This window comes from Aspergillus karnatakaensis, assembly GCF_047715665.1.
Source record: "Aspergillus karnatakaensis strain CBS 102800 unplaced genomic scaffold BJY04scaffold_8, whole genome shotgun sequence".
Taxonomy (NCBI): Eukaryota; Fungi; Ascomycota; class Eurotiomycetes; order Eurotiales; family Aspergillaceae; genus Aspergillus; species Aspergillus karnatakaensis.
Window position 1 is genome coordinate 46,800 of NW_027395720.1, and position 22,619 is coordinate 69,418.

The 22,619-nt window shown below is 51.6% G+C and overlaps 10 protein-coding genes across 10 annotated transcripts; 4 read left to right on the plus strand and 6 right to left on the minus strand.

Annotated features, from left to right (window-relative positions):
* Positions 1-390: 390 nt before the first annotated feature.
* BJY04DRAFT_180913 (uncharacterized protein) lies at positions 391-2,557 on the plus strand. Its single transcript, XM_073710127.1, has 4 exons — positions 391-939; positions 1,014-1,060; positions 1,118-1,336; positions 1,392-2,557. The coding sequence occupies exons 3-4, from the start codon at positions 1,121-1,123 to the stop codon at positions 2,268-2,270; spliced, it is 1,095 nt and encodes a 364-aa protein (XP_073574673.1). The 5' UTR covers positions 391-939; positions 1,014-1,060; positions 1,118-1,120; the 3' UTR covers positions 2,271-2,557.
* Positions 2,558-2,587: 30 nt separating this feature from the next.
* BJY04DRAFT_155690 (uncharacterized protein) lies at positions 2,588-3,496 on the minus strand. The gene is made up of 3 exons (XM_073708950.1): positions 3,266-3,496; positions 3,059-3,184; positions 2,588-3,002 (listed from the first exon to the last, which is right to left on the minus strand). The coding sequence occupies exons 1-3, from the start codon at positions 3,356-3,358 to the stop codon at positions 2,715-2,717; spliced, it is 507 nt and encodes a 168-aa protein (XP_073574674.1). The 5' UTR covers positions 3,359-3,496; the 3' UTR covers positions 2,588-2,714.
* A 130-nt stretch (positions 3,497-3,626) lies between these two features.
* On the minus strand, positions 3,627-4,737 carry BJY04DRAFT_180916 (uncharacterized protein). Its single transcript, XM_073710128.1, has one exon. It carries the CDS (start codon positions 4,625-4,627, stop codon positions 4,067-4,069), a length of 561 nt encoding a protein of 186 aa, XP_073574675.1. The 5' UTR covers positions 4,628-4,737; the 3' UTR covers positions 3,627-4,066.
* A 1,299-nt stretch (positions 4,738-6,036) lies between these two features.
* On the minus strand, positions 6,037-7,398 carry BJY04DRAFT_214744 (uncharacterized protein; the record flags this gene model as incomplete). The annotated part of the gene is made up of 1 exon (XM_073715289.1): positions 6,037-7,398. One exon carries the CDS (start codon positions 7,396-7,398, stop codon positions 6,037-6,039), a length of 1,362 nt encoding a protein of 453 aa, XP_073574676.1.
* Positions 7,399-8,080: 682 nt separating this feature from the next.
* Positions 8,081-9,148, minus strand: BJY04DRAFT_214745 (lytic polysaccharide monooxygenase auxiliary activity family 9 protein; the record flags this gene model as incomplete). The annotated part of the gene is made up of 1 exon (XM_073715290.1): positions 8,081-9,148. One exon carries the CDS (start codon positions 9,146-9,148, stop codon positions 8,081-8,083), a length of 1,068 nt encoding a protein of 355 aa, XP_073574677.1.
* Positions 9,149-9,713: 565 nt separating this feature from the next.
* On the minus strand, positions 9,714-12,458 carry BJY04DRAFT_232388 (alpha-L-rhamnosidase; the record flags this gene model as incomplete). Its single annotated transcript, XM_073719746.1, has 2 exons — positions 9,714-10,616; positions 10,668-12,458. The coding sequence occupies 2 exons, from the start codon at positions 12,456-12,458 to the stop codon at positions 9,714-9,716; spliced, it is 2,694 nt and encodes an 897-aa protein (XP_073574678.1).
* A 275-nt stretch (positions 12,459-12,733) lies between these two features.
* On the plus strand, positions 12,734-14,303 carry BJY04DRAFT_232389 (glycoside hydrolase family 1 protein; the record flags this gene model as incomplete). Its single annotated transcript, XM_073719747.1, has 2 exons — positions 12,734-14,123; positions 14,173-14,303. 2 exons carry the CDS (start codon positions 12,734-12,736, stop codon positions 14,301-14,303), a joined length of 1,521 nt encoding a protein of 506 aa, XP_073574679.1.
* Positions 14,304-14,891: 588 nt separating this feature from the next.
* BJY04DRAFT_232390 (putative MFS alpha-glucoside transporter) lies at positions 14,892-16,695 on the plus strand (the record flags this gene model as incomplete). Its single annotated transcript, XM_073719748.1, has 4 exons — positions 14,892-15,164; positions 15,209-16,239; positions 16,286-16,538; positions 16,587-16,695. The coding sequence occupies exons 1-4, from the start codon at positions 14,941-14,943 to the stop codon at positions 16,693-16,695; spliced, it is 1,617 nt and encodes a 538-aa protein (XP_073574680.1). The 5' UTR covers positions 14,892-14,940.
* A 243-nt stretch (positions 16,696-16,938) lies between these two features.
* On the minus strand, positions 16,939-18,009 carry BJY04DRAFT_214749 (Zn(II)2Cys6 transcription factor; the record flags this gene model as incomplete). The annotated part of the gene is made up of 1 exon (XM_073715291.1): positions 16,939-18,009. The coding sequence occupies one exon, from the start codon at positions 18,007-18,009 to the stop codon at positions 16,939-16,941; it is 1,071 nt and encodes a 356-aa protein (XP_073574681.1).
* Positions 18,010-20,667: 2,658 nt separating this feature from the next.
* BJY04DRAFT_180922 (uncharacterized protein) lies at positions 20,668-22,439 on the plus strand. Its single transcript, XM_073710129.1, has one exon. It carries the CDS (start codon positions 21,021-21,023, stop codon positions 22,341-22,343), a length of 1,323 nt encoding a protein of 440 aa, XP_073574682.1. The 5' UTR covers positions 20,668-21,020; the 3' UTR covers positions 22,344-22,439.
* Positions 22,440-22,619: the final 180 nt, after the last annotated feature.

Sequence of the window (22,619 nt, forward strand, 5' to 3'; positions counted from 1 at the left end):
GAAATGTCAATCTCCGTCAAGATTCGATCAGTTTCAGCTTTTAGAATCTCAGCAGAGCACGAGAGGATTACAGGACTGGATTAAAGTACATGACGGAGCTCCATGATTGGCCAGATAAGATCCAAGAGGGGCGGGATTTGCACTGGGCGTTCTTGGTCGGAGCCTCTCGTCCAACGATCCCTGCTGGCAGGTGTCTCAGCCTCTAAGCCTCTGAGCCAGACAGCCAGTGAGCCTCGAGAGACTGAACTGAACCGATGGGGTGACCCACTTGATTGACAGCTTCCTGAGCACTTAGGCGATGGCTTTTCCCAGATATACGGAGTAAAACTGATAATGCACCTCCGGCCGGATAGTCTAGTGTTCGGCTTGCGTCGGCATAACGGTGACAGACAGACAAAGACTCCAATAAGCTCGGCAGGGAGGCCCAGAACCACGCTACTGCAATGTCTCTCGCTCCGGCTCTAGGTCCCCTTGAGAGCCCAAGCCTGTTTGTGTCTGCGCACCTTTTTGAAGTACTCCATACTACAGAACTTTAATTCATTTTCTCTTTTAGAATCGTTTCTCGGAGCCGATGTGAGACGCGCTAGCACACCGACTTGTTGTGTCATCTAAACACTGGTGTAGTGCCGATCCAGTCCCCGAGCAAGCTCGAAAGAAGCAAAAAAGCATAATGAGAGTGACTTCCTCGACGCTTGACTTCCTGTAGACTGAGACTGGGAGCCGTTTGGTAGCCTCAGGGGTACACATATAAATTGCTGTTGCCTTGAGCCGGCTTTTATGGTCCAACGCTCAGAAGCAGCTCAGTCTCGAATGTCACCCAACAGCGCCTCGCCATCTCGAAAAGGCGGGACTCGAAAACGTTGGTCAGACGAGGAGCGCAAGCGACTGTGGGACGAAAGACTCCTCAGGAGCGATCTTTCCTGGCCCCAATTCTACGAGGTACGTCGGTTATCACCCAGAAGACCTGCCTGCTGCAACATTGGTCCCTGTGCTTAGAACGTTCTTGAAGTTAGGACTCTTTGAAGACCGCACCGTAAAGGCTATTCAACAGGAATACACGGTTCGTCCCCTACGTCCTTTTTCCCCAAAGCTTTTGGTTGGGTCTGACGCATGGCAGAGTATGGAAAAAGAGCAGCAGCAGAAGAAGAACCTCCAAGCGACACAGCGCAGATACAATGTCGGCATACCGGACTCCAACACGGCCCAGGTGCCAACTACAGCGACATTGGCTGGCTCTGCCGGTTATCGCAACAAGAGGCCTAGAGCAGCAAGCAGTGACAATGACCAGAGTGATGGTGATCATGGAAACGTACACCACAGTGGACGGAAAAATCCGGTGAATAACTCGACTAACTGTCCTTGTTTTGTGACCCGGACTAACGTCTTCTCAGCCTCAGGTCTCCCTCGCACAAACGCAGAGTGCATCTCTGACAGCACGCCAGGTCAAAAAGGATACAGATCCCAGGCTCAGCCGGGCCTCGGCGGATAAGACAACCAACTCATTTCGGACCAGTTCACCGTCTGCGTCTACAAAGCCTTCTCCACCAAAGGAGACAGTACCCGGCTTTGCACAGGCGGCAGGTATGTCATCGCAGACAGATCTCTCATGCCCAGGCGCTGGTGAAACAACCTGTAGGGTGCATGATACGACCGTCGACGGACAAGGTGGTAGTTCAGAATTCAGACGGCCAAGTACCTGTGGACAAGTTAGCCAGAGGAAGACAGTTAGCCGATCGCCAACTATGACTGATCCGGTTGCCCCAGTCGATCGAAGCTCTATGTGTCCACCTGGACCGAATGCACTACAAAGTCCTTCTACTGAAGGTGCACCATTTCTCCCGTCTATCGCAATGACTTCGTCGACCGGTGCTCCCGTCAAACATATACCGACGTACACCGCAGCCGCACCGGGCAACCGAGTGAACGAAGCTGAATCCTCATCCACAGCTGCTGCACCAAGACCCGGAGCTATACCTCTCGGAGAGATATCTTTGGAATACAGTATTATACAATTGCAAACATACATGGCAAACGCTTCCTACTGGTTAGATATAACCTGTAAGAGGATGGCGCTGCATTCCAGGACCGAGGCGCAGGCACGCGCAGGTCTTGCTGATGAAGTCAAAAATTTGAAACAGGATTTGCAGGGTCTACGTGGGGGTGTCGATGCCGCTGAGAAAAGAGAGGACCAGTTGCAAGAGAACACGAGGCAGATACAAAGACTCGAGGATGAGTTTAACGCGTACCGGGAGCGTGTGAGAAATGCTTAAACTCACTCACGGGGATGTCTATTGAGTGCTGCTCCTTGCCAGGCGTATTAACTGTCTAACCCATTGATGCTTTGGGCATCAGCCAATGACATGGACCCGGCGGAAAAGTCTACTTTGTCAAGTGCAGCTCCTCGTCCGTTGGTGGATAATACTCAGCTGCTGAGCCTTAATATATGCTGGCCACCAGCTACATAATACTCAGGCTGTACAGGATTGTGCTCATGTGTGCTACAACACCTGTTCCTCTGTGTATCATACTACGTTTTAATATCATCTATTCACTCTGTGCTTGTTGTTACTCGAGAGAAAGAAATAGCTTTAGCATAGTAGTATATCTACTGTCATAAGTTCTAGGTGAGACATTCATCAATCATGCCTTTGCTTGATCATAGACAGAAATCAGTATCAAGCGTAGTCACACCTATACTCCTGTTATTGCTGTTCTCAGCATCCATCATCACCCGAACCTTGATTCATGTGACTAATAGTATCAACCAGCTCTTGATACTTAGCGAGCCGATCATGTGCGCCCGTAAGCCTGCGCTCCAACTCAGCATTGCGGATTTCGACGTCTCGAAGCCGGCGGAGATGCATGCTCTTCTCGTCTTTCAATCTGTCTCTCTCCGCTTGCACGTCACAGAGCTGGCTAGTCCTCTCCCACAACAACCTGTTCATACCATCCTTCCCTCGGGGATAGGTATTTTTGCCAGCCACAGATGTCTGGCTAGGTTCCTTGGTGATAGTTAGCATGGTGAATCGAACGGAGAGTGCAGCTCGAGGGCACCCACAAACTCTACTTGGCCCTCGCAGGGTGGCATTCTATCAGCCATAGCATCGTCACGCTCGGGCTCAGCAAGCCGGCTAGTGTTCCTAGCCTGCTCGAGACACGCAGATCTTTCACCTGTTTCTCTTTCCTAGTCCATATCAGCGATGGCACTCATTTCATTGCAACACTCGATACAATGAACTGGGTATCCTCGAATTAATCAACGTACCTTGAGTACCCCTGTCGGCGCCGATGTAGGGTTGCCCAGTACATCCTGGTAAGCCGCACGGTTGCTCGATACGCGTTGATTCTCTGAACTCATTTTAAAGGGTATATATTCAGGACTTGAAGAGGTAGAAGAATGTAACTATGCTCCTGTGACTATATTGAGGCTTATGGGATCATTATATATAGTGCATATATGCTTGCTAGAGTTACACCCTCAAATTACATACTGTATTATTGACTGTCCTACTCTAGGTCTTCAAGTCTGCTGAAGGGCATTAATACAAGGTGTAAATAAAAGTGTTTTCCTTGGATAGGCAGCAGGATTTCTTGTCTGCAGCACTTAGCCTTGTAAATAATTAAATGCTGTTAATTGACCCTACTCAAGCTAGATTGATACCAGTATTATTCAGTCGGGATCAAACTCAGGTAAACTTACCACAGGTTATATGTATTATACAACAATACCTGTATCCTATGTAATATAACAAAGATATATTAAGATTCCAGAACACTAAAAGCAACCTTGGCATCCTCCATAAATTACCTGATAGATTACCGTTACAAGTGGGATGATGGCTCGAGTGTCCAAGTCTTGTTACCTGGGGAGAAAGGCGGCGGAAGATGTGGTCCAAGCCCCAACACCAGAACCAGGAACAGAAACTATCAAAGGTCGTCGTGACACTAGAGAACCTGATACGATCTGTAGAATGCTTCGAGCGGACTTCATGGGCAGTCCGACGTTTTGCTATGCCAGACCCGAATTTCCTCAGCTATCAGATACAACCTTTGATTTGACACAGCACTAGAAGAATGCGAAACTCGCTACAACAGCATTTCTCGGATCTTGGAGCTCCGGCGCCCCCTCGGGGAAACTCCTGGTCGTACTCACATTGCGTTCGTGATCGGTCTTCTCCATTCCAACTATCCCGTCTGTATACGCCTGCAATCCGATCACATCGCACAGTCCATGTTTCTCAAGGATCGTTCCGAGTTCATTGACAAACTCCAACGGCGGCTCATTCGATTCCTCCTCCGCGCCCCGCTTAAACTCATAAGGGTACAGCTTCCCCTCGTGGAACAACCAGGTGCAAGGGATGATACCGTCGAGATCGGCCGAGCCAAAAGCGCTGCCGTCGTCTTCCTCAATATTCCGCTCGTTGGGCGAGATGTCAAAGTGGCGGTGGTTGATGCATGCTGTAAACTGTTTCTGGAGGTTGTGCTTTAGAAAACAGTCTCGAATGACGGTGTTGATGTATTGCATTGCATTCGACGATCTGAAGCCCTGGATTGCTTCGTAAAGGGAAGGCTTGGTAACATTGTGGTAGACTTCGTGGGAGTATGGGGCAATTGTTATTGTTGCCATGATGACTATAGATCGCTCAGGACAAATGGTGAGTTCGGACGGTCACTGTGAATGACACAGCCATATATGCCAGAAGTAAAAGATCAGGCAGCCACGATAGACCCATCTTGCAGTAGCAGCTGAATGTTTTCTTTCTACTCTGCTACCCCGCATGCTCTTGGATGCACAAGTGCTCTTAGCGTATGCAGGTGAGACCCATTTACGAATGGTTCGCCATATGATTCTGGCAAGCCAGCAACCATCAGCTAGCCACCCCGCTTTCTGAGGTCAATCAGCCAGCCATCGCCTGGATCTTCAGCCAGCCATCTGGGCGCCTCGGACGGAGTCGGGTCCGAGATTTGTTTAACCATTCTGTGGGAGGGAAGTGGTTATAAATATGCAACAATGCCGTCAGAAGAGCTTTGGATTTTATCATCGGCAAGCCCTTCAGATCTACCATCCTCTACACAGCAAACTCTATTCCAACCTCCAACCCTCAACCCTAACTATTCTTCGACGAAATGGAGCCCACGCAGTAGGTTATTCCACTGCGACCTACGGACCAGATCTCTGACTCATGTCGGCCTTCTGAATAGAACCCCCGCCCCAACAACCCAGATGGGTACCGGCGTCAAGGCCGGCTCCTGGTGTGTGTATGACGGACCCTACTGCTGAGAATCGACACAAAATTCCCTTTGGACGAAGGCAGTAGCATGAGGGAACGAGACGATTTGCGTGTACCTAAAGCGTTTGGCCTTGATATAGGTTTTCCTGCCTTGGGGTTTACAGCTCCTGTCAGACACCGCGGTTTTCCCTGTATCGCTATGCAAATGCAAAGGTCAACTCATTTACTTAACGAAATACGCTGGTCGGAGATACTTCTACGACAACTCTCCCAAATCCACTGCGGACTAGGAAGCATGCACTACATATCTAGGTATCCAAGTAGCTGGGATCATGCCTTGCCGGGGACAGAAGGCGGGTGAATCCAAAGAGTAGTACACCTCACCAAGCAAGCTGTGAAATTATTATTGTTTGCGTAGAATAGTACCACCCGCTTGATTTATCACTTGCATTGAGTAAGCCTGTGAAGCCCCAAATGCTATATTATTTCAAGGTTTCTAGCCCGTGGAGTCGTTTATCCATTGACGGACATCACTAGTCCTCGAAACTCGCGGTTCGATGCATGCTAGGGTGGGTTACTGTGTATATCTAGGTTTCTTGAGTCCCGGGTTCGAGGTACGTAAATTATGTGCAGTTTGGCTTAGGTTAGATGTACAAGGATACATTATCCGGAAGCTAGATGAAGCTTAGACGGGCGCAATATATACACCTGAAGTCTTGAAACATTGTCTGTAAAAAGGTGGCGCGTCGCCCGCGACATGCTCAGAGCGACAAGCCCCTTTGAAGGGGACTCCAGGAGCAAGCCCTTACCATCCCCGGCCATACCCAATGCGCCCCTCTCTCGTAATTGCCGACCGCGAGGATTCCTGGAAAGAGCCGCCAGTAATAGTAACAGAGTAGTCCAATCCAACCTGAACCTCACTCGAAAGCTCAAACGGGTTGTACTGGATAACCTGGGCAGGAGTGTTCGCAACAACAAGGCTGGCCTCCTCACCAGACGAAACAGTAGCCTCTCCAGCCCCATCAACCAGCTCAACATATCGCACAGACCCAGCAGTAGTATCGCGGATTGCAAGAGTCGCCGTGAACTCGCCCTCGGCCTGAACAGTAACGCTGAGCGTCTCACCAGAGACGGTAAGCGGGTTGATGTTTGCACCCATATATAGAGGCTGCCTGGCGCTCTTGACTTTGTAAACGCCATTCCCTTGAGAATCGAGGTTTGCGTAGCTGAGGGAGTTGCGCTGCTGAAGGAAGGCCGTGTTTGCAGCTGCGTCGCCGATGTCGACGTATGCCATGCGCGCCCAGTATTTACCGATCACGCTGCCGACAGTGGTGTCGCCGAGGATGCGAGCGAGGGTGTGCAGGGGACTCTCGTTGGAACCTTGCTCGTACTGCGCGAACAAATCCCAGACAATGCTGGAGCCGAGACCGGTAATGTTATCCGGGTTGTTGGTGAGATAGGTGAGGACTGGCCAAGCCTGGTAATAGTTTCCAGAGCCAACGGACCCATCAACAATGACTTGGAACGAATCGCCGATCGTCTTTTGGAGCTCAATGACACTGTTGCCAGTGCTCTGTCCGTACTGCTCTCTAGCAGAGGCGCAGAGATCCGAGTTGATGAACGTATCAGCGACCCAGTTCGCGACCGTCTCCCACCAGGCTCCGGTGTCCGTCTGGTCGACCCAGTTCCTGGCGTGGTAGGTGAGTGCATGGCCGTACTCATGGACAGTGACACTGGGGTCGGTGAGGTAACTGTTGACAACCTCGAGATAGCTCAACCCAGCGGTGTAGTCCGAGTGCATAACGCCTGCGGCACCATCGAGTGTATCAACAACGTAAATATTCTCCTTGTACCAAACATCAGCAGTGTTGGAGTCGGTGTTGTAAGAGAGACCATGAGAGCGCCAGCCGAGATCGGTCACGAAGCAGGTGTATGCGGCCTCGAGCATTTGGAGGGCCGAATCGGCAGCTGTTCCGGTGGCACCATAGACGCGGAACCGGGGGGAGTCGGTGTAGGTGCTGCCGCCTGCGCCGATGGAAGGGTTGGCTGTGAATTCGGTGGGTTCGGCGGTGGTTTGGCGAGGGAAAGAGTATGTAGCAGGTGCCGCCAGGGCGCCGCTGGCCAGCAGGGCTGTAAAGGAAGCGAGGGTATAGACCGTGCGCGGCATGGTGCTGAATGAACGAATGAAAGGAATGAGCGACTGCGTCTAGACAAAGGAACAAAGCCAAGGGCAGGGTAGATCCTATATGTAGACGGCAGCTCAACCGGCCAAGACGGGCAATTTCCTCACATGGGCGATCCCAAACATGTTGAGCCTGTGAAAGCGGGCCTCCTGTTCGAGATAGAAAACCATGTGGGCATGAAACAGGGGCACAGAGGGTTGAACGAGGCTGAAACAAGCTAACTCTGTAGGCGCGTCCGAACTTTAGTTTGCCCTAAACTAAACGGAGAAGCTGGGACGAGCGCTGGAAAACAGTTACCGAAAGGAACAACAGCTCATGGGGCGTAGGATTTAAAGGTCGAGTTCTCGACCAGGATTGTCGTGGATCCATAGGTCGGTCCTCTTTCCTTGATGGTCCATCCATTGTGCTCCCCACCACATGTTCTACAAACAGGGAATACGAAAAATTATGTCAGACGCGAGAATGTAGGAACAGCCATGGCTACATTAGCGAGGAGCAGCTGTGAATTGGACAGGCAATTTCGCCCGGCAGCATCAGATATCTCGACTGGCCTCTACTAAACTGTACATTTATTCATAACACATACACATTCATAGTAGACCAGCTACATAATTCAAACTCATGCATCCATCAAGCTCGCAACATGAAAGAATTCCACACGACCCCTCACTCAGGAGCCCGGGTACAGAAATACTCGACATTCTGCACCTTGACAGCCAATGTAGTGGGCATTAATGAATCGATTATCGAGGAAATGTCTTCCGCTGCATATGTGGCTGTCGGCGCAGGTGCGCTAGACGTTGTCTCCACCTGATCCGCCGGGCAAGCAGTGGGACTCTCGGTCCCAACTTCATTCTCTGTCGAGGTCCCGGTTGATTCGGGGCTGTAAGTCGTGGACTCGGGTGGTTGTGTCTCGGTAGCAAGGGTGGACTCAGCTAGAGGAGCGGTAGTCGTTGGGGCAGGAGTTGTGGTTGCTGCGGGATCCTCCTCAGCCGGGGCTTGCTCTTTCGTGTCCGAGTAAAGAGCTGGGCCGGGAATCTTATACCCTGCCGTCAGATCCGCCTGCCAGATATTGATGGCCATGCCAGGGTCGGATGCTTGGTAGAGCTGAGTCGCCAGCACGCCCTCTGGCGATTCGTCTCCGCCTCCTGTGATCTCGAGGTTGACACACTGTGGGTAGGGCTGTGGGGTCCCGGCACTATGCAAGGCGATAATCTCGTGTCGAAGGACATAGCCGCCGGCCTTGAGGTTCGCTGGGATCGTGACATCCCAGGCCTTCCCATTCGCGATCAAGATGTCACTTCCCCAGGTTCCTTCCGAGGTGTAACCCACTTCATCGATCTTGAAGAACTCCAAAGTGTTCTTATCAACCGACGAACAATCGCCATTACAGTTGGCGAGGTAGGTAAGGACAGGGCCGTAATGGTCAGCAGGCCAGGACGCTGACCAATGTATTTTAACAACATCCCCTGCAGCAACAGGGGCGGAGAGAACACCGGGTATCGCGCCCCTGTGGCAAACAATGTCTTCTGAATGAAGGTTTGCGACGTAACCTTCATCTTTGGCAGAAGTACTCCAGGCAATGGACTCGGGTGGTTGGGGAGTATACCCGTCAATCTTCACATCGAAGCCACGGTATTCGGTGCCACCGGCGTTGATGGAGCTGATATAGCCGTGGGCAGATGCTGTGGCTGCGATAGCCAGCACGGCAGTGATTTTTGGGAGAGAAAACATTCTAAAGGAACGAATAGAAGATAAACCAACGCACTGCGTGGCCAAGTTTGTACGCGAAAGTAAAATTGAAGGAATGGAATGTCGATACCGACTGAAGAGTTGGGTTGTGAGGACCTGCTCTGTTGAAATGATGGATGATATATTCCACCACAGACTGAGGGAGCTATATATAGACTCGCCCAGTCTTTGTTGGCGCTGGGAGTATGCATGAATGTGCTCGAGCGACCAGGGTCTGCAGAAAGGGCCCTACGCGCGCGCTAGGGGCTGAAACTGCACCCCCTCAGCCAACAATGACGGTGCTGCTATTTCGTCTACCACAAACTCAAGTGAGACAGGTCATGTAGTACGTCGGTTGACATCACTTTGAGAACTCCCCCTGGGATGCAGGTTCCCTCAACTCGAGGCGATGAAGGTTGAGTCTTTGTGGTGGAGGCGCTTACCTGCATCACTTGGCGCAGCATTACCTCAGGCGCCTATGCAGACTGTGCTATTGTCGGAGAGCGCTTAGCTTAGATTCTTTGATTGGCCGTTCCTTAACAGGGAATCTATTCCTCCGGACTTATTACTATGACTTCGGCGGCAACGGCGCAACAGGCCATTCTCCTCCCCACCCCCTCTCGATGCATGACTGGAACACCCAGTCTCCAGCCCCAAGAACCTCACTCCTCTCCCCGACCCCCTCGGGGATCATCAACTCGCAAGTCGTACCATACGGCACAGACACCTTGATCACAAGGTCCTTATCACCCTTAACCTCCCACTCGGCCCTCACAACGCCCAAAGGCGTCTCATGCTCCACCCTCGCATCACGAAAAGCATCCCCACAAAGCCCGGGTCTGACCCTAAACTCGCTCCACCCCGGACGAACCCGTCGCAGCCCAGCTACCCTCTCGAACAAGAACCTCGCAATGCTGCCAAAGGCATAATGATTGAAACTCGTCATCTCCCCGGGATTCACGCTCCCGTCAGGGAGAATACTATCCCATCTTTCCCAAACAGTCGTCGCGCCCATGGTCACAGGGTATAGCCAGCTTGGACATTCAGTATTCAGCAACATAGAGTATGCAATATTGAGGTTTCCCGTAAGCGCAAGTGCTTCGCAGATATATGGGGTGCCCGCGAAGCCGGTGGAGATCTTGAAGGCGTCGCGGCGCACAAGGTACACAAGTCGTTTTGCTGCGTGAGCTTGTTGCGAGGGAGAAAAGAAATTAAAGACTATAGCGAGGGCATAAGCGGTTTGGGAGTCGGAGACGAGGCGGCCGTTGCGGGTGATATATTCAGATTGAAATTCGGATAGGGCGGCGGCGTGCCAGGCTTTGAAGTGTTCGTGGTCGCTAGCTTGGTTCAGAATTAAGGTGATCTTGCACATGAGGGTTAAGCTGTTGATGAGGAAGGCGTTGGCTACTAGACGGGCGTCTGTTGCACCTTTCCACGGGGCGTTTGGGGGAGCGGCGGGGTCAAGCCAATCCTGATAGCATTAGTCTATGATGCAGCGTGCTGCGAAAGATTAGAGCCATACCCCAAGATTAAAAACCGTATTATCCCACAGATGCGGACTCCCATCTGTATTGCGTGGCACCTTACTCATCCACGTAACCATGCTGTTATACTGCTGCGCAAGAATACTCTCATCACCAGTCTCCTCATACAAGGCCCATGGGGCCAGGATGGTAACGTCATGCCATATCGCACAAGGAACGCGTCGACACCATATTGGGTCAGGGAGGGTATTGTTAGGAGTCACCATTGCCGGAACACCACCGAGCACCTTTTGATCGTACTCCACATCGATGAGCCAGTTCTTAAGGAAGTTGAAGCAGTCATACAGAAGTACGGCTGTTGGTGCAAAGAGTGCAAGATCACCGGACCAACCGAGTCGCTCGTCGCGCTGGGGGCAGTCGGTTGGGACAGAGAGGAAGTTTCCACGCATCCCCCAGATGATGTTCTGGAATAGCTGGTTTATGAGATCATGGGAGCAGGAGAATTCTCCAGTCCGCTTCATGTCATTGTGGGTGACGATCGCGACGGCAGAGGATTCAAGATTCCCGCTTGCTGACGGCCAGTTGTCGATCTGGGCATAGCGGAAACCGTGGAATGTAAATCGGGGAGCGTATTCCTCATCCGGTGTACCCTTGAGAGTGTATTCATCGACAGCTTTGCAGATTCGGAGTGGCCGGGTGCATATTTCACCATGTTCAAGTACTTCGGCGTGAGAGAGGGTGATCTTGTCTCCTTCCGCGCCGTTGATGTTTTTCAAGTGCAGGTATCCAACCAGATTCTGGCCAAAGTCAAGAACTGTCTTTCCGGATGGTGTAATGAATTTCGAGACTGGCTTAACGATTTCAATACGTCGAACTGGCTCACTGAAACCACTGGTCAGTTTCACAGATTGGGGCAGATCAGCCATCACAAGCACCGGCGACCAGAGCAACTCGCCCGGCCCACGAGGAATAACAGACGACCATCCTTCGATTTCCCTGGTGGCATCATACTTCTCCCCATCGTAAATCTCCGCGAGCCGGATTGGGCCCTTGGTCACCTTCCACGACCCATCTGAGACTATGGTCTGCACTTCTCCACTGTCAAGGGTGAATTCCATCTGGGCCAGGAGCGCAGTATGCTTCCCCCAAATATTCCGATAGCCACCTTCAAAGCCAATTCTTCCGGAGAACCAACCCTCCGCAACGCGGATCCCGATACAGTTAGCCCCGTTTGACAGGAAGTCGGTGACATCGTATGTCTGGTACTGTAGTCTCCCATCGTAGGTCGTCCACCCAGGCGACATGAAGTGGTTACCCACAATACTCCCATTAATTTCTGCCTCATAGACCCCTTGTGCGGTGATGTAAAGGCGCGCCTCCTTGATTCTAGCAGGAAGATGGAATTCTTTGCGGTACAGTTGCTCTGGATCTGGCGCTGATGTTTCTGGGCCCCATGGTGCGGCGATGCGAGTGGCTTGCCAGTCGAAGCGGTTCAGGAGACCGACCTCGAGGTATGCTGGGTCGCTCCAGCCGGTGAGATAATTGCCTTGGTCCCATGCTCGCACTCGAATTGCGATCTTTTGGCGTGAGGCCAAGGGTGACGAGGGCCAGGGGACGAGATAACTAGTAGAAGAGGCTTTCTTCGTTAAAGAAATGACAGTGCTTCGAGAATCAGAAATGATTTCAGAAACCTCAACCTCGTAGGCGGCCTGTTTGAAGTCGCTGGGGTTGTCCGCATACTGCCACGAGAGCCGAGGGCGAGTTTCCTCCACACCCAGGGTGTTGGGTGGGTTATAGTGCTCGAAACGGAGGTTGATTATTCGAGTCATGACTATTAGCAGTCAGAGAGTGCCATGAAAGAAGATGTTATTTGTGGTGGGAATCCTCGTCTTATGCCCCTCTCGGGCCCAGATACCGCGAGGACCCCATGCTCGGTATTTGGAGACATCCACAGAGAATCCACCGATCATCGTTTCGCCAACCCATGCATCTTCGCTGCCCTGATGTAGTTATATCTTACCTGTCCCTCATGGCTTTTAACTCGGAACCATCAACAGTCCACACCCAACTCTGACCAAACACCGCAGTCATGGATACCACCAAGATGAATATCAACATGTTTGAGGCCCTCGAGCCGTCCTCCTCGACTTCTCCTCAAGAGTCACCTTACGACCCTTTGCCTGCAGTCGAAAATCTCCCTCTTCCTCCAACGTTCCGCTGGGGCACCGCAACGGCCGCCTACCAGATTGAAGGGGCGCCGAGCGCTGACGGAAAAGGCCCATCGATCTGGGACACATTCAGCCACCTCACGCCCTCGCACACAAACAACGAGAATGGTGATGTCGCCTGCGACCACTATAACCGCCTTGAGGAGGATCTGGATCTCATGGCTTCATTGGCCGTCGATGTCTACAGGTTCAGTCTCGCTTGGAGCCGCATTATCCCCCTTGGTGGAAGAAATGATCCAGTCAACGAAAAAGGAATAGAGTTTTACAACCGAGTGATTGACGGACTTCTTAAACGGGGAATTGAGCCTGTTGTCACGCTCTACCATTGGGATATACCTCAAGCTCTTTTCGACCGCTACGGGGCGTTCCTCGACACGAAGGAGTTCGTCGCGGATTTCGAGCACTATTCGAGAATCTGCTTTGAGCGATTTGGTGATAGAGTGACCAAGTGGGTTACCTTCAATGAGCCGTATATCGTTGCGGTCTTTGGGCATCATTCTGGTGTCCTTGCACCTGGCCGCAGTACGGCTACTGGTGGCGATAGTGCCACGGAGCCGTGGATCGTTGGACACTCGCTTATCCTTGCTCACATGGCTTCTGTTGCGCTCTATACCCGGGATTTTGCGCCGAAGCAGAAAGGCGACATCTCAATCGTGCTGAACGGGCACTGGTATGAGCCGTGGGACGCCTCCAACCCCGCTGACGACGAGGCCGTGCAACGCCGTCTGGAATTCTACATCGCATGGTTCGCGGACCCCGTCTTCCTCGGGAAGGATTACCCCGATGTCATGCGAAATCAGCTCGGGGATCGTCTTCCCAGATTTACCGAAAGCGAGCTGGCGCAGCTGAGAGAGTTGGCGCCCTCCCACAAATTCTACGGAATGAACCACTACTCTACTAAGTTCGCGCGTGCTTTGTCTGGTGCACCACCATTGGAAGACTGTACCGGCAATGTGGAGGAGCTCTCCACGAACAGTGAGGGGCGAGCCGTTGGGCCTGTCTCGGGCATGCCTTGGCTGCGAACAGCCCCGCAGGGATTCCGGAAATTGCTGAGTTGGATTTGGAGCAGGTACAAAGTGCCCATTATCGTGACGGAGAATGGCTGTCCCGTGCCTGGCGAAAGTCAGATGAGTGTGGAAGAGGCGGTGGATGATCAGTTCCGGGTGGAGTATCTAGGGTTGTATCTTGATGCTATCTCGAGAGGGGTCTTTGAGGATGGAGTTCAAGTCCTGGGCTACTACGTGTGGAGCTTGATGGACAACTTCGGTATGTTTTCCCCCTTGTTGCCAATGTGCCAGTGCTAATATGTAATCAGAGTGGTCAGCTGGCTACGGCCCTCGCTATGGAATCACCCATGTGGACTTTGAGACGCTGGTGCGAACCCCAAAGAAGTCGGCGTGGTATCTCAAGGAGACCTTTGAGGAGCGTCGGAAAACGCAGCGGTAAACTGTGGAGCATGTTTCAGCAGAGCTTAGCGAAGGAATGTCATAGGTTGCATCTAGATCTCCTTAGTCCGCTTAGCTAACAGGCCGAATGCCAATGGATAATGCCGTTAATTGGCTCGACAGCCTTTTCTGCTTTACAAGAGGGTCTAGGGTTCCCCGACGACTACCCCGACCGTCCCCAAGGCGTCGTGACTTTTACCACATCGGGTAAAGTTTTCGAGGCGCCAGAGAGTCCACTGCCATCAGAATCCTGCAGTGTACTCAGGTGCTCATACGCCGTCGGTCTTTGAGTTGGTGCTCGCTACACCGATTCCATTCGCCTCCCATCCCCAGATACCCACCCCCGCAATACAGCCCGGGGACACAGTCAGCTCCGGAGACCTCGGCCCCAGCCAAACGAGGCTCGCATGGCAACAGAGAATATGGACATTGTAGGGGGTAGAGCTCAAGCGAGGCAATCTCGGTGGTTCGTGCCCTCTCACGGGACCAAGCCACCTCGGTGGTAGATGTTCCATGCAGGCTGACAGCGGACTTTAAGAACGCTATGCCCGCGTCAAAATCATCGTTGATATGACTTCAACTGCCGTGACTCATCTATGACCCCGACATCACCAAGAAGTGACGCCTGAACACCCAAGATGGCATCCGCACGTCCGGAAGAGAAACCCGTTCCGCTCGAACATGTCGAGACCACCGATGTGCCCGTCAAGAACGAAGCGGCTGCTGATGCAGCGAATCGTGGACAGTTGATGAGTGGTTATGAGCACCTCGGTGTTATCGAGACAATTAAAAAGTTTAAGATCGCCACCCTGGTGTGCTTTGCTATGGCCTTTAGCGCTGCCACAGACGGTTACCAGATTGGGTACGTTGACTACCTCGTGGAGTGATCCCTGCTGACGGTTGCAGTATCAATGCCAGTATTATTGCAAACAAGGGCTTCGTGAAGGAGTTCGCGACGCAGACGTCTGCCGATGGCTCTCCCGCTTTGGCCTCCCCCATTCTCAGCGGGTGGAGTTCGATCATGTCCTGTGGTCAGATCATCGGGATGACGACCTTACCTTTCCTTTCGAGCAGGTATGGGCGGAAGGTAGCGATGTATTCATACTGGCTGGTGTTGGTGGGCAGTGTGATTGCTGAGTCTGTGACCACCGTGTGGCAGGGCTGGTTGATTGGCAAACTCCTGGCAGGAATTGGTGTCGGGTGTGTTCAGTCAAACGTTCCAACCTATATCGCCGAGGTGGCGCCCACACGCATTCGTGGCGCGCTGTTGATGTCTTATAGTCTCTGGTGGACTTTGGGGTCTTTCTTCGCCCAGGTTGCGCTTCATAATCTCTCACGCAACAATCCGACTGATTTCAGGACGCCTATCTATACGCAATGGGGCCAGCTTGGTCTCATGTTGATCATCTACCTCTTAGTGCCGGAGACCCCTGCGTGGTGCGTGACCGCTGGAAAGTTGGACAGGGCGAAGAAGGAGCTTGTCAAGTTGCACCGTGACGTGGACGATTATAATGTCGAACACCAGCTGCAGGTCCTCGTCATGACCGCCGAGCATGAGCGCGCCCTTGCCGTCGAACAGCGTCGCGAGCATTGGTATGAAATCTTCCGAGGGGTCAACGGACTGAGGACTCTCATTACCCTCTGGACCAACATGTCTCAACAATTCATCGGCTTGACCTTGTTCGGGACGTTTGGCACATACTTCTTCCAGCAAGCTGGAATCGACGACCCCTTCCGTGTCAAGGTCATCACTTCGTCAATTCAGATCGGCACCGTACTGGTCTTGGTGACAATTGTCGACTTCACCGGCCGCAGAATCCTCGCGTGTAGTGGAACCACTCTTTCATGGCTATCTTGCATTGCGATCGGAATCGTCGGTGTTGTGCCGGAGGTCAAGGCCTCGACTTATATCTTTATTTTATTCGCCTGCTTCTGGAGTAAGTGCTGCGAATTCACCGTGTTCACAACAGCTAACGGGACCAGATGTTGGTTTGGCGGCCAATGGAGCAACAGGCTGGGGATATATCGGTGAAATCTCGTCCCAGCGCTTGCGACCGTACACGGCCGGGTTTGGCGCCGCTTCAACCTGTGTGGTAGGCGTGGTAATGAATGTCTTGGTGCCGTATATGACGAATGCGAACGAATGGAATTGGCGTCTGAAGACCGGTTGGTTCTATGCGGGTGTCGGTTTCCCATTTGCTTTGGGCATGTGGTTCTTGATTCCGGAGACAAAGGGGTTCGTACCGCTGCCATCGGCAATTGGTTACACGCTAACTATAATCAGACGATCCGCTGCTGAGTTGGATGAGTTGTTTGAGCGGAGGATCAAGCCGTGGAGGTTCCATAAGACGAAGACTGCGACTCAGCGGTTGGCGGAGGAGGGTGGGCAGTAGGACCTTATGGGCCCCAATGAGATGAAGAGGGGAAGGACCATTATGGTGGGTTTTATAATGGCCCAAGTTGGTGAGGGGGCAAGCAATCTGGCACTGTGTTCTGCTGCCTACAACATCCACATACTGCAAACACGGCTGTACATAATACCATTCGAAGGAGGACCTATACTTGTGACTTCTTGATGCATCGAATGATCAGCGACAAGCTAGCGTAAGAACTAACTCTAATTCGGGAGCTTTCAGTTATATGGTAATCGAGTCGAGAAACTCTTGGTCTACCAGCACCATGGAATCCCTGCACAATTCCACCAAGAATGAAGACCACCCGTCAAGCCACCAAAGCAGAGGAACAACCCCCAGAACGCGACCAAATATGTAGAGTACAAGCATTGAGCCACGATCATGGGAAAAAACCAGGTCAAAGAATTCCGGGTTGGCCAGACATGGCCAGGATAGAATAGCCCTGGCGTCGCCGGTCTCTGTAAAGATATGCAGCAGGTGTAAGAGGCTGGAAAGAGTGGTGCCAATATCTTTGTTCTGCCTTACTTCAGGCACTCTCTCTATAGCTACCATGATCTGTGACGATAGATTTAACGCCCGTTGTTTTGCGGCAGATGCTTGCTCCTGTCGGTAGTGGCCAATTCGCAGCAGCGGGTGCAATGGGCCCTCGTTAATCCAAGGCCGAGCGCGATCCACAACGAAGCAGGTGCCCCTAATTAGCTTGAAGGAATCAACAACTTCGACTAAGCTTCTGAGTCGGCTTATTCCAGTCGAGTGGGCAGCGAAGACGAAGATTGGTACCAGACAGGAGAAGCCGAACAAAGCGTGGCAGTTAAGGGGCGTGATGCTATTGAGGAATGGACCACAGAGTACGAGCGACATATTATGATGTGCCCTCGCAAGTGCGCCATAATGATCTCGCCTCTCCTCTGCAATGGCTTGTGCTTTGTGTAAAGCAGCTACCGCAAGTATCGAGTGCAGAAGAAACGGAGACGCCAGTCCCTCCTGCGGAAATACGGTGCGCAGGATATCCTGTACAATCGGCGCATTATCGAGGGAGGCGGCAGTCAGCGTATGCCAGTGGTGTAACAGCTCCAGATCCTGGAGAGCAAGGGGCGAGGCAACTTGTCGTATCAGAGCAGCATCACCAGTGAGAGGAGGAGCGGCCTGTGGTGCCACACTGTTGTAAGCACACGGCAGTTGTTTCCGTCTGCAGGATGCGCAGGCTGGGCGAGCTTCGTTGCACTTGATTCTGCGTCGTTTGCACTGGGTGCACCCATGATGGGATTTAGCGTGGGACCGGCGAGGCGGCATTCTGTGCTGGCCCTGGGGACTGTTCTTGGGTTGCTCCGGGGAATTGACTCATTAAATCGCTTAGTGCGGGGTCAGTATACCTTACTGCTCTAGGAGAAAATCACGAACGCACTGAGCCCCAAATCGGACCAGGCATCAATGCCGCCTCGTTTCCCGACGCCACCATGGCTCGGGCAAGTAGAAGCCGACCTGCGTATGCTCAGAAGTACTCCAATGACACTGGGAGCTGGCACATGTCCATGGTCAAAGCCTCTTCCTATCGAAAGATTACTTTCATCCCATTATACAAACGTCAAGTATTCATTTCCCGACGACCCGCCCAAGGTCACCCTTGAAGATGAAACCGAATTGTACTTTGAGACAATCATCATCCACTCGACTCGGATTTTAGATGCTCATTCTGTGAGGTTGCAGTTTGAGTGTTCTGGTGGCACTTATCATATTTCGACTGATGGAAAAGAAGTCGTCTACATCAAAGTAATCTGAAAGCGAGCAATCCAATATCATAGAACCTGTTGACTAATGGATATCAAGCTTCAGGCAACATCTCCGGTCCGGTATACATTCAGCAACGCCGGGGCCAGGTAAAGCTCAAATCATGCGCCAACACCATCCTCTCTCACACAAATTCTGACCCTACAAGTTACGAGCAGTGATCGAGATCCACTTTATACACCGTCCTCGTCAGCACCAACGGCCAGGGGATTCTGCATTGGTTGGACAGGCATCCGCAGAATCTAACCCCGCGACGCAAACATCTTACTCATGGCCAATTCATTATCATCGACAGCATCAACCGCGACAAATACAACCCGCGCTTCGCTCGCGCCGTTCCCTGGGAGCTTATGTGGCAGGGCTTGAGTGAGTGAGAAAGAATGACGAACGCATCATACGAGCCGTCGATATACTATGAGTATGCACATGCCATGTGCAATGGCCCTGGAAGCCTAAAGAGTCAAATCAGCATTATCCGAAGCAAGCTGCTGCTGCTGCTGCTGCTGCTGCGCGGTCGTATTTTGCTGTGATCGCATCATAGGTTATTGGTGAGGACGAAGCAGAGGACTATAGTATACGGCTTGGGGTTGATTATGTTGACGAACTTGATGCTGACGACTTTATTCTCGGTGGGATGCCGTGGCCTAATTGTATGCCAGTCCGGGGATGAAGGAGTATAAGAGGGCCATGGAGCAGGTTACTGATCGCGTCTACTGCAGATGGGTTTAAACAGCTGCCTGCTCAGCTTGGCACACCGGTCCATCAAAAGGCCTATCTGAGGCATAATCATTCTGACAGCAGTGCTTAACAGCCCACTGAGAATAGCTCTGGCTGCTCCTCGCTAGAAAAGTCATGTAAGTGTTGAAGAGTGGTATAGACTATAGAGCCTGGGTTACGCTGCGGAGACTGCGGAGGTGTTATCCGCTCTGACCAATCAACGTCTGCTCATATTAGTCATGTCCGCTCCCGCCAATCATACACGGCCAAGCTTTTAGTCTTGGCGCTCGGAGATAACTCGGAACAGAGAATCGAGATGGTCTTTGCACTCTTTAAAGGACACCACACTGCTCTGAACACATGGAACAGCACTCTAGACTATGTTGATTAACTAAACTTATGCCTTCATGTCAGTTGGACTGGTCTTGGTCCTCGTGGATAAGAGAATTAATACTTTCTTGTTTTCGCCCTGTGCTTCACTCAAATATATATTGCTGTCGATTCGGATTACCTACAAGGGTGTGCCTTTATTTATTCGGTGTCATGATTGATATGAAGTCTAACATCATAACTCAAGAGTCCCTGACCCTATATTGCGATGTGCATGGTGAAGCAAGCCGACGACAGGAGAAAAGTGGGAGGGAAGGGACAAGCTGACACCATGGGGCAACCACCACCAATGCGGCTGCTCAACGAGGTAGACAAACCATAGCGGAATATGGAGCTACATTCACAGACACAAAGGATCTCGGTAAGCAATATGATGCTACGCACGGCCAACCGGAAGGTAACTCCCATGAAAAAGGCTATGGAAGATATTCAACCTCGAGTCGGGCACAATAAGCGGTAATATATCCAACAATCCACGTAAGAGATATAGTATACACCACTAAAGCTTCGTCTTAGCCCTATTCGTGCATGAAGGCAGGTGAGCATACAGTATTTAGTCAAAGTTCACCCACCATTACGAGAACAGGTCGTCCTGGGGTACCTTCTCGTGACGCCGGGAGGGAGGCAAACACTCCACTTCTGCCGAGACAGCCAGAGAGGAATCATTTCTGAGAGACCTCAATAGCTGCCGAGGTGGGGAGTGGACGAGTGCTACTGCTGACAGGTTGGTAGTGAGCTACTCCAATTAACTATCACAACAACTCTCCGTGGTAGCCGTGAGTATGACATTGATCAATGACATAAAAAACCTAGGTAGATCCCAGGTGAGAAATAGAGTCAGCAGACTTCCAGGCTAAGAATCAACAATTCCAGCTCGCAAGCACAGCCGCGCAACGTCATGGTCTTTCAGATTGGGGGCTGAACCATAAAACCACACAATCTGATTGGACGCTATGACCAACTGGAAGATACTTGATGAAGCCGTATCAGGTAGCATACGGCGCGCTCTGAGCTCGTATCATGGTTTTCTAGTCCTACCACCTCCAGGCTAGAAGTGTCGGCAGCTTGCTAAGCTGGTAATATATATTACACAGCGCAGTCCCCAGCTTCATAATGCCCAATATTGAGAAATAGCCGTTAGTCCGGTGACTCCACAAAGCTCGGTTTCCGATGCAATTCGTCCGAACGCATCTTTCTCTTTGGGTAATGGTGTCATTCCATATCTTTCTCTACAAAAATCTTTAGTTCCAACCAGTGGTCCAGAGAAAAGACCATAATTCTTCCTTCCTGGTCACCCTCAGATCCATGGTGCTCTAACTCTAACCTGGCGTGAGACTATAAAGAGCGCTTGATCACCGATTGTACTACACCTTGATTACTCTCGCCAGCAAAACTCCACCTTATATACAATGGGCTGGACACAAGTCTCCACCACCCGCTGGGAGCGCCCCCTAGGAGGGATGGAAGAATACCTCGCCTATACCGGAAACATTTCAGCGGCTCTCTATGATGGTCGTCTCCAATACAATATTTTCTCGAAAGTGAAAGTCGAACTAAATATTGCTAATGCGGAGTTCGCCCTTCGGCACGCATGGAAGCAAATCCGGTACGAAGAGCCCGACATTGCAACCACGCTTGAAGAAGGCAAGAAGGTCTACGAGGTCGCCACTGACACCGAGCTCGAAAATTGGCTCCAGTCAACATTCGTCGTTGATTACGAACGCGATGCGGAAGAGTTGTATCGCGAGGGCCGGAAACAGAAACCTGCAACGTTGTACTACCTTCCGAGAACCTCAGAGTTGGTGTTGCACGTACACCATTCTACAGCCGACGGGATTGGTGTCATTATGTGGTGGGATAAGTACTTTCGAGCCTTGACAAACCCGAACCACGACTTTACCTTTGGCGAGGAATACACCCGCCTGGCACCTGCGTTGGAGGATGTTATCGGGGCGAAGGACCTGACGCCAGAACAGGTCGAGCAAGGGTCTGTGTTGTTATACGAATACATCACCAAATTACCTGCTATTGGCTTTCCGTCCAAGATTGGAAAGGCTCCGGCAGGCCAATGCCAGAGCCTCGAGCACGTCTTCAACGAAGAAACAACACGGGCCATCATTGTCGCTTGCAAGAAACGCGGCATCACGGTTACAGCGGCGGTACATGCTGCATATATCCGTGTCCTCAGCAAGTACGCAGACTCGGACAGCAATACTACACGCTATACATCCCCGTGTGAGTTCAACATCCGCCAATACCTGCCGCCTCCATACAACACAGTTGCTGCCTCGAATTACTACATTCCTCTTCCCTACTCAATCAATCTCCCCGCCAGCTTCTGGGAGCTTACGCAGCATCTCAATCATTACTATCGCAACCAAATCAAGGAGAATCCATATATTCTTGAAGTCAATGACGCTTTCACGACCACTCTCACTGAGGTCGTCAAGAGTCCCGAGTACCAAAGCGCACCTATTCCCACTGACGCGCTGGTGAGCAGCCTCGGACTGGTCGAGAATTATCTGCAGCGCTCGTACGGTGATGGTGTTGTTGTTCATGACTGGAAGCTCGCGTGTGATGTTGTGCTGGGTATGAACGGGCTGCATATCTACACGTTCCGGGATAGACTGCGGATGGTGTCGCAGTTTAACGATGGCTATCAGGAGCCTGAGACGATGAAGCACTACCATGATGAGATTGAGAGGGTGCTAAGGGAGGAGTTGTTAGGTTAGTTGTGATAGAAGTTCCATATTGTGTTTGACCCGTATTTACGTTGCACTGTACATATGTCTCCTTATAAAGCAAGCTTCTTAATGCACAAGACTTCCTATCCAGAAAAAACTGACGTTCCTTCGCTCCCACTGCCCGAGGAGGACTCAATACAACAACAGCTGGGCCCAGTGAGAAGGCACAGCTTACGCGAATATGATCGGACCAGAGATTGGATGACACGCGCCATGCGCCAGGGAGGTGCTACGCTAGTGCTAGAAATATGATTATCCAGATAG

What these genes read in the sequence shown, in the direction of transcription:
- BJY04DRAFT_155690 (XM_073708950.1), bottom strand. Translation starts at nt 3,358, where the DNA reads ATGAGTTCAGAGAATCAACGCGTATCGAGCAACCGTGCGGCTTACCAG. An exon ending in CGCCGACAGGGGTACTCAAG is followed by an intron (nt 3,185 to 3,265) that starts GTACGTTGATTA and finishes GATATGGACTAG; the next exon opens with GAAAGAGAAACAGGTGAAAG. An exon ending in GCGAGGGCCAAGTAGAGTTT is followed by an intron (nt 3,003 to 3,058) that starts GTGGGTGCCCTC and finishes ACTATCACCAAG; the next exon opens with GAACCTAGCCAGACATCTGT.
- BJY04DRAFT_180922 (XM_073710129.1), top strand. Translation starts at nt 21,021, where the DNA reads ATGGGCTGGACACAAGTCTCCACCACCCGCTGGGAGCGCCCCCTAGGA.
- BJY04DRAFT_180916 (XM_073710128.1), bottom strand. Translation starts at nt 4,627, where the DNA reads ATGGCAACAATAACAATTGCCCCATACTCCCACGAAGTCTACCACAAT.
- BJY04DRAFT_180913 (XM_073710127.1), top strand. Translation starts at nt 1,121, where the DNA reads ATGGAAAAAGAGCAGCAGCAGAAGAAGAACCTCCAAGCGACACAGCGC. An exon ending in ACAGTGGACGGAAAAATCCG is followed by an intron (nt 1,337 to 1,391) that starts GTGAATAACTCG and finishes ACGTCTTCTCAG; the next exon opens with CCTCAGGTCTCCCTCGCACA.